General features: G+C 39.4%; 1 protein-coding gene across 1 annotated transcript in view; it reads left to right on the top strand.

Annotated features, from left to right (window-relative positions):
• The window catches only part of col4a5 (collagen, type IV, alpha 5 (Alport syndrome)), a 115,569-nt gene that overhangs the window by 41,976 nt on the left and 54,719 nt on the right, over positions 1-18,874 (top strand). Inside the window, exons 3-14 of the mRNA XM_017436086.3 lie at positions 7,252-7,308; positions 8,727-8,816; positions 12,467-12,511; positions 13,130-13,174; positions 13,250-13,312; positions 13,499-13,552; positions 14,308-14,334; positions 15,499-15,579; positions 15,970-16,032; positions 16,116-16,151; positions 16,277-16,318; positions 16,404-16,502. Coding sequence (XP_017291575.1) covers positions 7,252-7,308; positions 8,727-8,816; positions 12,467-12,511; positions 13,130-13,174; positions 13,250-13,312; positions 13,499-13,552; positions 14,308-14,334; positions 15,499-15,579; positions 15,970-16,032; positions 16,116-16,151; positions 16,277-16,318; positions 16,404-16,502 — 702 coding nt within the window. The remainder of the gene's footprint in view (positions 1-7,251; positions 7,309-8,726; positions 8,817-12,466; positions 12,512-13,129; positions 13,175-13,249; positions 13,313-13,498; positions 13,553-14,307; positions 14,335-15,498; positions 15,580-15,969; positions 16,033-16,115; positions 16,152-16,276; positions 16,319-16,403; positions 16,503-18,874) is intronic.

Raw genomic sequence — 18,874 nt, 5'->3', positions numbered from 1 at the left:
AACAGAATATTGCTCTTGTAAATGTTTAACCACTGCGATAACAAAGCGCTCACGGTGTATCCTTCAGAGAAACTAACCCATGTAAGAGAAATAAATAATTCCAAGGGTAATATCACTAAACAGAGCTTTCCTTTCTCAAAGTTTACAAAGTAACTGCCATGTGGGACAAATTGTAAAAATGATAATCTGATGTCCTGTTGTCCTGAAGGCAGCACGGATCTGCGCCGAAGAGAAACACCATTGATACAGCTGCAGTTCTGTGACGGTTTTAATGTTTTAGGCCACAATATTTTTGCAAGTAGTTCAAAGTTTAAACTGATATTGTTGTGAATCTTTAGTGTAAACTTTACCTTTAAGCAAACGCCCCCCAAAAGAATATCAACGCCCCCTATTTGAAAATATCGCTGCCAGCGCCCCCCGTCATCCTCTCAACGCTCCCCAGGGGGCGGTACCGCCCCCGTTGAGAAACGCTAATCTACCTGTTTATCACCTTTCAAACGTCTCTGGGTTGTCAGCCTCCGCTTTTCCCAAATCAGGAGTCTGAAGTCACTGCTCCTGTTCAACATCACCTCTGGAGATGCTGAAGGATTTGGCAACAAACTAATGCAGATCCTCCACACTGCATATCAAAACCGAAGACAGGCAAACAGACATCACAGCCCTATCACCATAGTACCAACGTGGACAAAAGGTATGGCTATCCTCCATAGATATCCCTCTGAAAGACACCACCCACAAACTGTCTCCTAGATTCCTTGGCCCCTTCAACATCAACTCTATTATTAACCCATCCTCTGCGCACTGAAACTCCCTGCTTCTATGAGAATTCAACTTACATTCCACGTCTCTCAGTTGAATCCAGTTGTATCCAGGACTTCGTGCCCTCCTTCCTCTCCCCTAGTGTGTTCACAATATAAGTAGTGATAAACCCACATTGTCCTTCTCCTTCTCTTCTGTCATTACGATGCTCACAAGTTTTGTCTTTGCTTTTCATCATTTTGGCCTCTATTATCTAAATTTGGTGTTGACTTCAAGGACAGAGAGGGATCATCTGATTGGCCAAATATTTTATTATGGTACAGGCCATGAGTTATTGGTCTCTGTAAAAAAAATAGCCTGCCATATATTGCAGACCAACCAGTCCTTTGTGATACTGATATTGCAATAACAATACATTTTCAATATATTCCACAGCCCTACTTGGTATTCTTAGGTTGCTTGTTTGTTTTTCTGACCTGGCAGGATAATTATGGGCCAGAGCATTGATTATGAATTCTGCTTCAGTTCATTCTTTGTAATGGCTGAGGTTACCCTTGAGCACATCTCAGTTCAGTTCAGTTTATTTATATAGCACATTAAAAGTTTTGAGAACGAACACTCATTTACCATAATTTTTACTTTTTAAGGCTGTTTAGACTTAAGCGTAATCTTTTTGTCTTGGCCATCAAATCCAAAAACTTCACTAGTTTGGGCTTTGTTCACATTTGACAGATGCAATTTTCTTTGTAATTTATAACTCACCTGTAACTTTAAAAACATTAACACTCAAATCCAATAAAGGGTGACTTCAAGATGGCGGCGCGCATGGGTGCAGCGGCTCTTAGCTCTCCAATCTGGTGCTTATTTTTGTTTATTTTTTCGTGTTTACTCGTAGAATTTAGTAAAGCAAACCGTAGACTGAGTCAACAGAACTTGATAGATATCGGTCTGGGGTATAATCTGACGGTCACCAGCGATTTCCATCAGAAACACAATATTCTGGAGGACATAGCGAGACCACCGGGGTCTCCGTGGATCACCAGCCTGCCCAGCAAGCGCAAGAGGAGGCGGAGGGAGAAGAAACAAAAGCGCGGATGCCGGTCGGGCTCCGAGGCTAGGCTACGTAAACAACCAAACAGACCGGCATTACCGAGCCTCTTCCTCTCCAACGCCAGATCAATCACCCAGAAGATGGATGAATCGGAGCTACAGATGGTGACAAACAGACTTGTGCGAAATTGCAGCGTTATTCTTATCATGGAAACATGGCTACACCCGCTGATCCCCGACGCGGCAGTCGAGCTGGCTGGTCGCACGCTTCACCAACAAGACTCTGGTAAGAGCAGAGGTGGGGGCCTTTGTGTTTACGTGAACCGCGAGTGGTGCGGCAACAGCAGGATCATAAACTCTCACTGTTCTCCTGACTTAGAGGTCCTGGCAGTCTCATGCAGACCTTTCTATCTCCCGAGGGAATTGACAGTAGTCATTGTGTTCGCTGTTTACATCCCACCCCATGCTAACGTTAGCACAGCCCTCAGCGTGCTGCATGCCTGTGTTAATAAACAGCTGCTGGCTCACCCAGACGGAGTCTATATTGTTGCCAGTGACTTTAATCAGGCATGTCTAAAGACTGTGCTCCCGAAGTTCATCCAGTACGTGAAGTGTGCAACCAGAGGCAAAAATACTTTGGACCATGTTTATTCAAACATAAACCACGCATACAGAGTTACCCCCCTCCCCCACCTCGCTGGTGTCTGTCTCTCATCCCCACCTGCACCCCCCTGCTGAGACAGACAAAGCCACACCAGAAAATCATTCAGACCTGGCCTGAGGGAGCCTTCACACAGCTACAAGACTGCTTCTCTCTCAATGAATGGGATTTATTCTCCAGCCATGACCTGCAGGAGTACACGGACACTGTACTCTCCTACATCAAGAACTGCATTGACACAGACACCATCCACAAAAAAGTCAGGGTGTTTCTTAACCAGAAACCCTGGATGACCAGTGAAATTCGGTCAGTATTAAAAAGCCGCAACACCGCCTTTAAATCGGGGGACAGGGCACGGTACAGCGCAGCCAGAGCTGACCTGAAAAGAGGCATCAGGGAGCCCAAGGCGGCGTATAAAAATAAAATAGAGGACCACTTTGCTTCGCATGACCCTAAAAGGATGTGGCAGGGTATAAAGCACATCACAAACTACAGATGCTGAAACCCAGTCAATGTACTGATGCCTCACTGGCAGAGGAGCTTCTTTGCCCGCTTTGAAGTAGAAAGACCAGCAAAATCTCCACTTCCACCACCCTCTAACAGAAACACGCTAACTCTACAGGAACATGAAGTGAGATGGGCGCTGAACGCGGTGAACCCTAGAAAGGCAGCCGGCCCCGACGGAGTGCCTGGGAAAGAACTAAAAGCCTGTGCTGACCAACTAGCAGGTGTTTTCACCTGTATATTCAACCTGTCACTGGCCACCATTCCACCCAGCCTCAAATCCTCCACCATCATCCCAGTCCCAAAAACAGTGGATCAGTGGAGAGCAGAAATGACTACAGGCCTGTTGCACTTACGCCAGTGGTCATGAAGTGCTTCGAAACACCTCAGAACCCGTCTACCTCCCACTCTGGACCCTCACCAGTTTGCCTACAGGAAAAATCGCTCCACGGAAGACGCCATCAACACTACACTACACAACGCGCTGAGTCACCTGGAGCACAGGTAGAGCTACGTCAGAATGCTCTTCCTGGACTTAAGCTCAGTATTCAACCAGATCATCCCAGAGATCCTAGTCCAGAAACTACAGATTCTAGGCATCTCCACCCCCACCTGCCAGTGGATACAGAACTTCCTCACAGACCGCCCACAGTCTGTGAAACCAGGCCCCCACCTCTCCTCCACTATCACACTCAGCACCGGCTCCCCTCAAGGCTGTGTACTGCGCCCCCTGCTGTTCACCCTCTACACCTACGACTGCTCTCCGATCCATCCCTCCAACACAGTCATAAAGTTTGCAGATGATACCACCGTGGTGGGGCTCACCTCAGGGGGAGATGAGTCTGATTACAGAGATGAGGTACACAGACTGACAGGGTGGTCCTCTGCAAACAACCTGCCACTAAACACCACAAAACAAAAGAAATAATTCTGGACTTCAGGAAGAGCAGGGCTGAACCAGCACCACTCTACATAAACGGAGTCTGTGTGGAAAGAGTCAGCTCCATCAAGCTCCTGGGTGTGCAGATCACGGACAGTCTTTCCTGGTCTGCAAACACAACAATGATGGTGAAGAAAGCACAGAAGCTCAGAAGCTGCTGGTGCTGTTCTACAGAGCAACCATTGAGAGCATCACAGCATGGTACGGAGGATGCTCAGCAGCAGACAGAAAAGCGCTGCAGAGGGTGATCAGCACTGCCCAGCGGATCACTGGCTGCTCCCTGCCCAGTCTGGAGGACACTGCCACCTCTCGCTACCTAAGCAGAGCTGCCAGTATCATCAGGGACCCATCCCACCCCAGCAACCACCTATTTAACCTGCTACCCTCGGGTCGACGGTACGGGTCACTCAAAACCCGGTCAAATAGGCTCAGGGACAGCTTTTTCCCTAGAGCCATCAGAGAACTGAATAATAATAAGAAAGGATGTTGGCAACAAAAATTAGATCCCTAAAACTATGTGCAATACCAAATGTGTGCAATACATCTCAAGTCACATACTTTGAGGAATATTTCATATGTGCAATATTACAATCTATGAAGAAAATAAACTGTAAAATTCCTACTCTTCATTTGTATACACAGAAACTGTCTGCAAAATTCCCCATTCCTCATTTAAATATACAGAAACTTCTGTACATACTTGTCTTTATTTGATTTTCAACTTGTATATTTATTGTATGGTCTACCCTCCTCTTGTTATTTTATTGTGTCTTAAAACAAGCACCTTGGAGCAGCAAACCAAATTTCATTGTAATGCAATTTATAATGACAATAAAGGCGATTCTGATTCCGATAGATTAATGTGCAGGTGTCCTTTTAAGGTCTAAAGCTAAGCACAGTCATTTCTTACACTTCATTTTGACATGGAAATGTCATTTGTGCTGAAAATGCCTTGTAGCGAAATGCCCAATGAGTGGACAACAAAAACAGACAATTGTTCTATTAAATTGCAGCTCATTTATCTTTTAACAAAGTCTATACCTAATGTACCAATCTTGCGACTTTAACTGAATTATATAAAAATATCCAGGCTGTCTGTGTGCATCGATCAATGTTTTGGAGCTGTTTTGTTTGGTACAAGTCAGCCCCATCAAGCTTTACTGGTTGAATAGGACTAAAAAAAACAGAGATGAGCCTAAAGAAGACAGGAAAAGAGAGGTGAAGCGGTGATAATAGTGAGAGCTGCAGGCTTGGGCGTGGGAGAGCAGGCTGCATTGAGCTGAAGCAGACCGGAGAGTAATTTGATCTAAGGCTTGTAAAAACATTTCTATACAGATGCACACACACATATGAGACACCAACACATGCTCATTACCCAGAAGTCCTGACAGCGACATGTTAAAATCTAAGATGGGAATTAAAATGTCAACCCTGATTGCAAATTCTGTCATAATTTAACTACCAAACTGCACAGGAGGATAGATAAGCTGCAGGGGACAGACATAAAATCTGCAAAGAAAAAGAAACGGTGCATAAATTGTGGTTAACATCTGGTTTATTACTTGTGAAGTTGTCAGATGTGATGTTCACTCACTGTATAAACGTATGCTTTCCACATGCATATGCCACATGCGGTAAATAAGAATTATAAATAACAAACCAACATAAGACTAAACTAAAGACACAGTTTATGCACTGGCCAAATACACAGTGAACAAATCTATGGCACTTAGACTAGAACAGTTTATTTATTGCATTCCAAGCAGTCCTTTGCATCAGAAAATTGCACACAACAAAACTGATGGTAATCAGTTTGAAAATGATTGTGCAGCTCTAACTAAAATAATCAATTTAACCCAAAACATTTAGTAGTTATTCTTACAATTTATGAGTTTAAATCATTTGATAGATTTAGAAAATAAAACAAACACTCATATTTACAGACAATTTGCTACTGCTTTTGCTTTTAGTGATTCTGATTGATTCAAAAACAGAAAATAGCTGTTGCAATGATTCTAAAGAGGTTTTTGGACACTTATTTGTCATTTCTGTTGTTCCTTTTAACTGTTTCCTGTTAATTTATTTGCTCGCACATTGTCATCGTAGTTTTTTACCTAAAACATCTGATAAGCACAGTGTCCTGTAAATTACTGTAAATTTGAGGTTTTGAATAAATATGTTTTGAGTTGCATTTTTAAAAAAATATTATTTGTTTGTTTTTTGACTTAAAGATGCTTATAAGAGTTACAGTATTTTTGTTGTTTTAACATTATTACCATTGACTAATGTACTGTATGTTAATATTTTACCAAAAAATAATTATATATTTTACGATAAAATTCTGACAACCGCAGCTGCAGGTAAATTACTGTAAATTTGAAGTTCAAATAAAATACCAAAATGTTTTACAGTTGGATTACTGTTTTGTTGTTGTTGTGTTGTTTTCAGGTTATTTACCTTAAACACACTCTTGTCAGTCTATAAGAAAAAGGATTTGAAAAAATAATTTTCTGATCTTATCTTGTGATGAGATTTTTCTACTTTTTCTGTTTTCTATAATTAGTAAGTACAGATTATGAGATGAGGAGGTTTTGCCTTACACAAAAGTTTTATTTTTTGAGAAGTACAGATCTGAAAATTAGTCAGACGTTTTACCAGTCAAACAGTGGCACAATGAAAATCTGCCATCACAAATATGCACAAACTTGTTACAAATAGTTACAAACTCCTATGACTAATGCACTCCCTCCGCCTCTTTCTCACAACCTGTCTACACAGCTGATGCTCCTGTGGGACATTTGCTCTGTCAACTACATGGAAAATATTAATCAACAGCTTGGCACTCCCACCTCCACTCCCCATCCTTTCAGCTTTTCTTTCATTTACAGGTTTCACGTTTTTTCATTTTCTGAATCAAGTAAGGTGAAAAGGAATGATTTAATTTTTTCTCAATATTGACAGAATGTTTGAGCCTCAACAACCTTGATCTTCTCCTCCCATCATCAAACAAACCTGCTGGGGAATCCTCATCTGTGGGGAAAAAACGCCAGCATTGTGATGTAATAGTGCCCTCTGGTGGGGACATTGCAGCTTCAACCCAAAGCACAATTTGCCTGGATTTTAGAGCCACATTTTCAGTTTCAAACTTTTTTGCACATTTTCCTCCAAACTGACCATTATCAATATTCTGTAATGATAGATTTTTCTTTTTCATTTTTTAATATTGCAATATCCGTTTTGATTTTACCTGGTCTGAAATGTACATCTCATGTTATACAGCCTTTCCAGCTATGTCTTCATGTTGACTTATTTCTTGTTTTCTCTTGTTCCTGGTTAGGCTTGCCATGGATGTGGAGGTTCCAGATGTGACTGCACTGGAGTAAAAGGAGCAAAGGTAAACAAATGTTGAATTTATTGTATTTTAGTAATATGAAATGCTATATAAATAATTTATTTTATAAGGAAACATTCTAATTACTATTTCTATGAGCTCTAACCATTGCACCATTGTGCTGCCCTTAGTTAATGACATAAATAATTACTTAAAAGTGCATAACCATTAGTTGCAAATCAAAGCTTGAGACAATTAAGGGCCTAGTATTTTTTTGAAGGAATGGATATTGTTCACCACCTTCCATGTCAGAGATTAAAACTAAGATTACATTATCTTCACAAATGACAGGGTTGTAGATGTTTTAGTTAATGCTTGGAAATAGCATTATGTGCAATCTCACATAATATCACCCATTTCGTTAGTACTCAGAGTATGACTTGGGACTCAGTATCAGCTACAACCACATCAAATTTGAGCTTAATAGCTGTAACATTAACTGAGTTACAGCTATTTTTGTTTTTGCTTTGGTTGATTAGCTTTGGCAGCCATCTTAAATGAGTTGACTTCAGTTGTAGATGTAAATCCAATTATTATATTCTGTGCATTTAATTCAAATCTGTTGTCTGGTTTATAAAATAATTTGCTAACTGACAGAGGTGATTCCAACAGTTAATAATATTAAATGTTTAGACAAAGATCCCACGTGATTTGTTAGTCAGTTTTACAGCTAGTGAGCAAAACTTTGGCCTGATAGTGGCTGAGAGACATCCCTAACAAATATTTTGAGTACTAAGTTATGGTCATCTTTTCAATTAGCTATAACTGTCATGATAAATCAAGTTAACTTCAAACTTATAATGTTTATTTAGTTGAGTGAACAAATAATCAATTGAAAAAAACCCTGTGAACTGGTAAATGTTCTGAACCAAACAGCTTGAATCAAACGAACACAGTTCAACTGTGTTTCCTATTATCCGGGGCCTAATTTATAAAACTGTTTTCTGATTTCTTCGTGATTTCTTTTAGTGTTTCTTATAGCCAGAAAGTTGCCATTTGAAATGCCTTTAGTTTTTTGTCATGTCTGTGATCTGCTTTTTTTCTACAAAATTAAACAACTGAAGGAACATCCTCAGAGACTGGTGATTCCAGAATTTTTGCCAGGGGTTGTATGCTCTTAGATAATGGCCACACTAATGTGAATTTAGTATTTAATCTAATTTTGCAACCTTTAAAGAATAATTACACCAGTCCTTCATATATTTAATTTTGGTATGAATTCCATGCCAAGTTTACCCCGGTCCCTAACTGCAATAACTTCTCAAAACCAAAAAACAGATTTGTTTAGAGATAAGTTTTAAAATCAATATCAAACTTTGGAAATTACTATTTAGATTTCAGTTTAAGTCATAAATAAAAGCAAGAGTCATTTAAAACTAATGTTGATTTTCCCACTGTTTTATGTCTGTCATGACTTGCAGGGTGAGAGGGGATTACCAGGTCTCACTGGACAGCCAGGCGTTCCAGGGTTCCCTGGACCTGAAGGACCCATCGGACCTCGAGGGGAGAAGGTGAGTTCAGTTTGTCCAAGCCTCAGGCATTAACGGGGGAATAGAGGTTCTGCCAAGGCTAGAGCCGCCTTGGTGATGGCGGAAGAATTCACCAACTTTGACCAAAAACATCCAAACAAAATAAACATCAATTTTGTTAGAAATTGTCTTTGTGAACTTTTTGGTTTAGGAGGAAAATTCATTTTTTATTACATGACTTATTTGTGGCTATTTATTGTAGGGGCTGCTTTTTTAAAGTGAAAACCCACTACGAAGGCTGCCTAATGGAGTGTCATTGAAAGCATGCCCCTTGACTCCACGGAAACATATTGAATGAAGCTGAAATTCGCTGTAACAACACATATTGGCTTTACAGTATTAGCCAAAAAGTTGTTGTTGTTTTTTGTCGTTGTTATAGCAGAATAGCCAATCTCTTCAGCAATGGGTTGTCAGGCAATATTTGTTTTGCCATTGTGCTTATAATGACAAAATTTTAGGGCACATATCTCTGGATATTTTTCAAATCTTCCATCATTCATAATTGATTTTGATTTGAAATGGCACTACAACTAAACAAGAGAAGAAGAATTGTATATGAAAAAGTAAAATAAAAAGCATAGAAGAAAAGCTGCTTACAGGATGTCCAAACAGGGACTAAAAATATATATTTTTTGTTTGGTTGTTTGGTTGTTTTTTGGAAGTGGATTGGTAACAATAATTATTTTTGTTTATGTACATGCTAACATTAGCATTTAGCCTAACAGATCTCATGGAACTCAAATGGAAGTTGGATTAAAATAAGCCAATGTAAAAAAGTGAGTTTTCAGTCAGGATTTAAAAGATTGTATAGACTCTGCAGAATGAACTGCATGGGGCAGGTTGTTTCAGAGTCTGGGGGTTGCATCCGCCAAAGTCCAATCTCCTTTGCACTTTAACTTAGCCCTCTGCTGCACTAAGAGCATCTGACTATCAAAGCGTGGCGAACCCAATACACAGACTCATGATTAAAGGAACTGAATGATTTATTTATAAAATAACAAAACAAGAAAACAAAAGGCTGACGTGGCAGCAAAACAAACTGTAACAAAAATTCAAAGACGAGGCAAGATAAGGCAAGGTGGAACCAGGGACAAAACACCAACAATGAACCGGCGGGGAAGTGGAGAAGCAGACCAGGTTTTAAAGCAGAGGATGATTATGGAAAGTGGGCACAGGTGAGAGATTACAGCAGGTGGAGATGGGCGTGACAATTAACCAAGTGCAGACAGAGGTGAGGTGAATACTGACAGAAGTACGAAGACAAAGTAAACTTAAACAGAAAAGCAACCCATGAAACAAGAACCAAAACTAAGAATAAACTCAAAAATACAAGAAATCATGACACTGACTGGAAGATCTCAGTGCTCTTTTAGAATGACAAAAGTCAAGAACTTCAGTTAAACAACTGTGTGCCAAACTATTTAAAATTTTAAAAGTGAGTAAAAGAATCTTGAACAGACACCCAGTGTAAATCTGCTAAAACTGGGGTGATGTGATCATACCTTCTGGCACCTGTAAAAGACATACTGCACCATTTTGTTCCTACTGCAGGCGATAGTGAGACAACTGTTCAAGACCAAAGTATAGGGAATTGCAATAGTGGTTGATGTAGAGAGTAAGTCAGGGACAACCTTTTTGAGGTCTTTTGGAGGAATGTAAGATTTGCTTTGGCAATTTGACATAACTGATAAAAATTGTTTTTGACAACTGTAGCTAGTTGCTTCTCAAATTTAAAAGTACTGTCTGAAAACACTCCAAGATGTCTGACAGTAGAGGAACAATGAGGAGCAAGAGGAGCAAGGATATCAGTTAACTCATTAAGAGGGGTATGATTTCCATCCTCTTGTTCTTTTTCTTTCAGCTGTTCCCTTTTAAGGGGTCGCCACAGTGAGTCATCCTTCTCCATCTAACTCAGTCTTCTGCATCCTCTGTCCTCACTCCAACTACCTCTAGGCTGAGCCATTCAATGGTCGTTTTTTTCAAGAACTTTTTTTTTTTGCATACCCCCCTCCCCCCCAGTCTACCCTACCCTGTGTGCCACCAAGTGTAGCGCCGATTTATTCACTCAAACTTATAGCAAAAAGAAAGAGTATCATATGTTCAGAAAACATTTATTTGAACAATAATCACAGTGGTGAAAAGGAAAACCGAGACTGGCTTTTAAAAAAAAACAGTATAACTGTATAAAGCAGTATAAATGAGAAATGATAAATATAAATTTAAACTAAAACGAAGCAAAACAAATGAACTCCTCCAGCAGAGAACATGTGCGCTTCCATGAAAAAAAATCTTTGCCGCTGTTTTTAGTCTTCTACTGAGCGATTTGGCACAAACAAAATAAATAAATGCCTGAATATTTCCTAAAAATACAATATCTCAGAATCAGAACAAGAAGATAAAGGGAAACTAATTCTTCCAGAAAGAGCTTATAAATTATTTGACAAGAAAACAAGCATGTTTACCTTCTCGGGTTTCAGCAGGGTGCGCAGGTTGTTAACGACATTATCAGCAGTGCTAAAGACACGTTCCAAAGGTGTGCTTGTCGCCGGTATGCACAAATATTTTAGTGCCATTTCAGATCACAAAAAGAGTCCAGACGTCACCTGCACCAATATATTGCTCATTTGTTGGACTGACAAATATCGGTTGAAAAAGTTTTACATATCGTCCAACCTTGCTGGCATGTTTCTCTCCTCGTGCTCTTCGACTAGCAGTAGCACAGTTTCCGCCTACACCCTGTTTTTTAACAGCACCGGTGGTGGTTGCTGTTAACCCAGGACTTGACTGATCCAGTTTGGTGTCACTTGAATGAACTCGCATGTTAGTTATGGCAGTTTACGCCGAATGCCCCTCCAGACACAAGCCTCACCTTGTGCTCCTTAGTGGCTGATTTGAGAGCGGTAGGATCTTCAATGATAATAACTTCAGTCTTGTTTTCATTCAGGGTCAAACAGTTCTTTATTAATCAGTCTTTGACATCTTGTAGACAGTTAAACAAAGGCTGCAGTGGGACAGAGCCATTCATTTTAAAAGGGAAATAAATTTAGATGTCATCAGCATAGCAGTGAAAGGAAATGTTATACTTTCTGAAAATTGAACCCAAATGCAGCATATATAGGGAAAACAGAATAGGGCCCAAAATGGACTTTTAAGGTACACCACAAGGTGTACCTCAAGAGGCACAGAGAAAGAAGAGTATTCCATAGATACAAAAAACAAAAGACATGTAAGACAAATAAGATTTAAACCATGATAAACCTGAACCTTTTGAGACCAACATGTTCAAGTCTTGACAAAAGAATACTGTGATCAACTGTATTAAAGGGAGCAGTTAAATCTCAAAGAACTAAAACAACTGAATCAACAATTTAAATGAGATAATGAAAACATTAATTTGAAAACTTTAGTGAGTTGCTTGATTTATGTGAGCTGAACTGACACACAGACTCACTTTCTCTTCCTCCACCCCCTTCTGTGGATTAGAGTAACAAAGAACCTAACAACCCTGTGAATTAAATTACCTTCCAATTTCTTTGGACCTTTTTGTTATTCACACAAGTAACAGTCGTCAAGAGGGATTCATCATAATATGTTATTACTGTCTTCTGTTTTTGTCTTTCTCTGCCTTTCAGGGAAGCGATGGACCTCAAGGACTATTTGGACCAAAGGGAATAAGAGTGAGTATATCAGATTTTCATTAAAAGGAAATTTGCCCTAAAACATGTAATCTCAGGTGTTTAGAAATTCAATAATACAGGAATGAAAGGCAAATTTCCATTTTTTAAAATCTATTTTATCCTAACCTTAATACAGTTTATGTATTGAAAAAAATTCTTTAGTTTTTTGTTTCTTTATTGGTTCATCAGATCACTTTTCCAAATATTACTATCATCTTTGAATGATCTTAAGTTGTAATACCCTCCTGTGGCCAGCAGTTGTCCTCATTTTATCCATCCATCCATTTTCTTTACCCACTTCTCCATTCCGGGTCGCAGGGAGCTGGTGCCTATCTCCAGCAGTCACTGTGCGAGAGGCGGGGGACACCCTGGACAGGTCGCAAGTCCATCGCAGGGCCACATATAGACAAACGAGACAAACAACCACTCACACCGAGAGACAATTTTTAGAGTCATCAATTAACCTAACATGCATGTTTTTGGTCTGTGGGAGGAAACCGGAGTGTCCCCATTTTAATTTATTTCAAACGTTCATGATGAAACAGGAAATTAAGCTGGTTTTTGTGTTTTTACAAATTAAACTTTAAATTACTTATCTGTATTGTTTCCTTTTAATAGGGACCTCCTGGATTGCCAGGATTTCCTGGATTGCCAGGCCAACCTGTGAGTTTTCAACAGTCTCAGTTATTTGGTCAGCAACTGAGTTTTTGTTCAAACTTCCTGTTTACCTCCTGTCAGGGTCTACCAGGACAAGATGGTCCTCCAGGCTTGAGGGGAGTGCCGGGTTGCAACGGGACAAAAGTAACTCCCATAAAAAATACAAATCTTTAGAAACAAAAGGCATAAAAGAACACAAAGCTTTTAATTTCTTCATTGAGTGATACTAACAAATTTCTGACATTCTTTGAAGTATTAAACAAAGTTTGATACACTAAAACAAATTTATATTCTCACAGTAAAACAAACCTTGATTTCTTTCTTCTTCAGGGTGAACAGGGTTTTCCAGGAAGTCCAGGAATATCTGGACAGCAAGGTCTACCGGTGAGCCATCGTCAGAGGAACTTTTCAGAAGGACAAAAAAGCAACAGTTTACTGTATCCTGTCCTAAAGGAGAAAATAAAATAAGTGCTAAAGCTCCTTTCCTTAAGGTATTATTTCATGGGGCCGCGACAATAGGTACTTGTTGGAGACCATAAATTGCAAGAAAATAAGCAAATTTTCACTTGGAATCACAATTAACAACACATTGGCACAAACCTCTAGTGAAATTTGCACCTAAATCTGTTGGGAGTTCGCATATATATCAGCAAAAAGATACTGCTCTGACACTACAGAATTCTGGAAACTAAACTGAGAATTGTTACAGATGAGTCTGACGGTTTTGAAAGAAAATTGTTTGCATTAATTTTTTATCATGTTTAAAATTCCTGACATGAACATAAGGCCCTGTGACTCGTGCAAGAAAGAAAGAAGCCCTTACAATCATTTCAAGACATTTTTCGAAAGCAAATAGTGTTTGCAATTTGTTGCCAACAATCACACCTCAATTAAATACTAGCTTTACCATCTAATGAATCCAGTTTAAGGTCTTTCATTAAGTTGGTAATCTTCCAAAACAAAGCAGTGATTCAACCTGACTAGTGATGGGAATTCCAACTCTTTTCTTGAATCTGGACCAATGGCAAATGATCTCGATCCCAGAAAAGAACCATGAGTCTCATCATTAACCAGATTCTTAGCTTCTGCTTCTGTTGTGCTTCATTAAACTTGTCTTTTTTTCTTCTTCTTCTTTATAGGGTCCACCTGGTCTTCCAGGTGAAAAGGTAAGAGCAAAACAAAGCAGTTAAAAACTAACAGTCTTTTATTTAACTGTCATTTTTGGAAAATTCAAATAAACTCAGAAGATAATCTGCTTTACTCCCCACATTAGGTATTTTATGTATTTTGAGAACAAACATTTAGCTAATTCTCTTCTGAAGTTTATTTAATAATGTATACAATACAATACCAGTTAGAAGCCCCATTCTTGACTTTATTGGCTTTAAAAAAATCTAGGCACTAAATATTATTGAGTTGTAATACCCTCTTGTGAGCAGCAGGTGTCCTCATTTCACCTGTTTTCAGACAGTCATAAGAAAACAGGAAGCTCAAAGCTGAACTTTTGTACTTTTAAACAACAAAACTTTAAATTGCTTATCTTTATAATTATTTAATTTTGTGTAGGCTGGTCTGATTTAAATTTTGTCATCTGATTCCATGCAGCATTTAGTTACATCCTATCTTCCCATTTGACTTGAGGCAGAAACAGAATAAATTAAAAACACCTGTGGTGGTTGTTATAGACATACAACTGTCAAAATGTGATTTTTTGTTTTTGATTTAATTTTTTTGTATATGCGTATCATCTATGATTTAAATAATCACTAAATATTCATCATTCACTTCCAAAGGTCTCCTGAGTTATTTGTAATAAATGAGAAAAATCAGCTGAGTCTTTTTGATTACAAGGAGTTTGTTTACATTCAACCATTGATGAGTACACTTTGGACAGTCCTGGCATGTGACAGCTATCAATGATGTAAAATAACCCCAGTATGTAAACAGAGTCAGGTGAGATAACAAAGCCACCTAAAGCAAAAATGTAAAGTTCTTCTTTCTTCTGAAAAGAAACAACGACTAAAACCTGAGAACCAAGTGTTGACAAAAATAGAGTAATTTTCGTTAAGAAATCGAGTGGTGGAGAGTGTTAAGCAAAAGTTGTGGCTAAGATTTTATGCAAAGGAACTGTGTTGAGAAATTCCAAAATCTAATGACAGAATTTCCATAACTAATCATAACTGAATTTAGTTGTAAACAAAGGCTAGAAATATTTCCTGTTTTCTAAGATGGTTTTAGAAATCATAGAGATGTCTCAGCTTATTGTATCCACAGTGGCATACTGTCACAGTGTATACAGTTTCTATTTAGGTTTGTTTTCTCCTCTTCAGGGCGACCCAGGTGATGTGATTTCCACAAATCGTTTTGGAGAAAAAGGAGCAGTGGGACTGCCTGGATTACCGGGAGCCCCTGTGAGTGAATGATTTCATTATCTCATTTTATCATTTCATGAAGATGTCAGAGATTTCAAAAATTCTAATTTAAACTAGAAAATACGCTATTTATCTGTATGTTAACTTCAGAGAAAACATATTACTTGTATTATGTTTATGAATGTATCAGAAATGTGTTTTTATTTCTTCAAAACTTGTCAAATATAAAACAACAAATGTCTAAATTTATACCTGTTTATCACTGTTACCTTTTTTTGGTTAAAGGGGAAACACAGAGCTGTGAGATTGAAACTAAATTGACAATAAATAAAGAAATTGACAATAGAAATTAAAATGTAGACAACTAGTAAATGTATTTTAAATAATCATAAAAACTTAAAGCTTTTTCATTTTGTATTCTTCTAACAGGGTCGTCCTGGACTTCCAGGACTCCAAGGTCCAACCGGCCCCCCAGGACTCAGAGGATATGAGGTAAAAAAGGGAAACTTGGTGCAATAATACATATTAATACATGCGTTGGATTGAAGTTATGAAGGTATATTGTATTTTTTCAGGGTCCTCCAGGTCCTCCCGGTCCTCCTGGACCTAAGGTAAAATCAAACAGTTAAAAAAGAAAGGAAAAACTAAACAAGAACAAGGGTATATATGATAATTTGACTACAATATCATCCACCAAGATTTGGTGCTCTAACTTCACTTTAATTTACTTCAACAGGGAAACATGGGTTTAAACTTTGAAGGACGCAAAGGAGAAAAGGTACAATGCAACTAGAAATTTTATTTTTTACTCCTAACCACAACAAATATTCACCAGTCAGTTTAAACTATCTTCTTTTTTACAGGGTGAACCAGGCTTGCCAGGACCTCCTGGTCCTCCAGGACAAGTAGGACCAGGAGAACAGAAAAGACCACCAGAGTCAGAGATTCAACGAGGGGAAAAGGTAGTCATTTACAATTTAAACTAACAATATCGCCAGTCCTGCTTAAAACAGTTAAAGGATGATTGATTGCACGGGTACAATATTACTACAGTATACTAAATTTGTAATATGTCACCAAATAAAGCAGAATCCTCTGTATTTTGTAAAGACTGCATTGTAAGAGTGAAACATAGTCACTCTGCTGTGTTTTTTAATTAACACTTAGATTTTAATTTCAGTCACTTTCAAAGCCAAGTAGTGTTGGAATTTTCATTTTACTTAAGCACATCATCTGACAAAACCTTCCCTCACACACATTAAAGTGTGTGTAATTTCAGCAGGGGTGGACAGAGTACTAAAACATCCTACTCAAATAAAAGTACAATTACTCTGTTGAAATTTTATTCAAGTGCAAATAAAGTTACTTGTGTTAAAATCTACTCAGGTAAAAGTAAAAAGTCAGTCATTACCTTTTTACCTTTAGTAAGTTAATTTGTTACTTTTTTTTTACATCAGGAGGGGGTCTTGCCAGTACGATGCCATACTTGCCAACATTTGGGAATGTCAATGTGGGACAACATAGCGTGAAGCAGGCACCACACCAAAAGACAGTTTTGTGTCATGGAATTGCCGGTTTTACATTCAACTCTCCTCTTTTATTCAGAATTGGAACCACAGGGATTTATATTAGCACTACAGAGTCAGTGAAAAAACAATATATTCAAAATTATATTTACATTATATTTACATCCCGCTTTGTAATCCAGGACGGGATCAGCAGCTTTGCACACAAATGCAGCAGAAATCCAAACCCTCCTGGGCATCAAGGTTTTTGTGGCCTCACTAGCTGAATTATTCCTACCTGATATCATCTCTGCTCTCCTCTACAGCAGCTGATCACCGACCTCATGTCTGTCTCCTTCATTCCTTCTCTGTGGGATCTGAAAACTCGCTGAATATAGCGATAAAGTGACAAAAAGGCTGTGTGCGTGTGTGGATTTTTTTGCGTGAGAAATACAAAGTGTGGCGTGTGAGGGCCAAATGCAGGACTTTTGGCTGTTCCGCACAGGGTGATGCGGGACAAGGGACGGGGGGGCTAAATGCGGGACTGTCCCGCCCAAAGCGGGATGGTTGGCAAGTATGCGATGCACAGAGGACGAGAGAATTTTTTACACAAATGGGCTCTTAAATTAAAGACAAAACCTCACTTCTATCCATCCATCCATTCAGTCATTTTCTTTTACCCGCTTCTCCTTTTCAAGTTGTGGGACGCTGGTGTCCATCTCCAGCAGTCACTGTGTGAGAGGTGGGGGACACCCTGCACCCGAAGTAAATCCACGTGTGCACAGGGAGAATATGCAAACTCCACCCAGAAAGGCAGCGAGGCGAACCAGCAGAGAGCACTGACACCAGTTTCTGACAGTTTGGGGATGGCCCCTTCCTGTTCCAACATGATTGCGCACCAGTGCACAAAGCAAGGTCCACAATGACTTGGATGAGCGAATTTGGTGTGGAAGAACTTGACTGGCCTGCACAGAGTCCTAACCTCAACCCGCTAGAATACCTTTGGGATGAATTATAGCGGAGAATGTGAGCCAGACCTTCTCGTCCAATGTCAGGGAACAGAGCAACATGCATCAATGAACTTCCAAAAATAAAAACACAGAGAAGCATACTTAAAGGGCAGGGAACTCATGAACAAAACAGAGCGCACATGAGGCTAATCAAACATCTGAGGGAGGAACAGAAACAGGGGCACAAAAAGAACAAATCTGGAGGAACAAAAAACAAACAAAAAAAACAACAACTAAAAAGACACTAAAGGAAAGAACAAAACCCCATTTTTCTACATATAGCAAGGGATTTCCCAGTGCTATGGCAGCCAACGGAGAAAAATGGTCAATTTCAAAAAGACAGGTGATTATTTCTGAAGACTAGAAAACATTAATTTAAAGATGAATTTGGAAGATAATATGCTATTTTAGTTACTGGGATGGCTAGATGGTGTCTCTAATTCAAATCTCAGTTATGGCAAAAATCCCTATTTTTCTGTTTTGCTCTGCAGCTTGTCCACATTCTGACTCATTTAGCCAGCACAGGTCACATTGATCCTAGGAGCTATGCTGTCAGGGGCTTCATGCCCCTAGTAGGGTCACCCAAGGCAGACAGGTCCTAGGTGAGGGGCCAGACGAAGTGCAGCCCAAAGACCCCTTATGATGAATATAAATATTGGACACAGTGTTCCCTCGCCCGGACGCGGGTCACTGAGGCCCCACTCTGGAGCCAGGCCTGGAGGTGGAGCACGTTGGCGAGCGCCTGGTGGCCGGGCACAGACCGAAGAGGATACGTGGGTCCCCCTTCCCATGGGCTCACCACCTATGGGAGGGGCCAAA

This window comes from Kryptolebias marmoratus, linkage group LG7, assembly GCF_001649575.2.
Source record: "Kryptolebias marmoratus isolate JLee-2015 linkage group LG7, ASM164957v2, whole genome shotgun sequence".
Taxonomy (NCBI): domain Eukaryota; kingdom Metazoa; phylum Chordata; class Actinopteri; order Cyprinodontiformes; family Rivulidae; genus Kryptolebias; species Kryptolebias marmoratus.
This window is presented reverse-complemented; position numbering and strand designations above follow the sequence as displayed.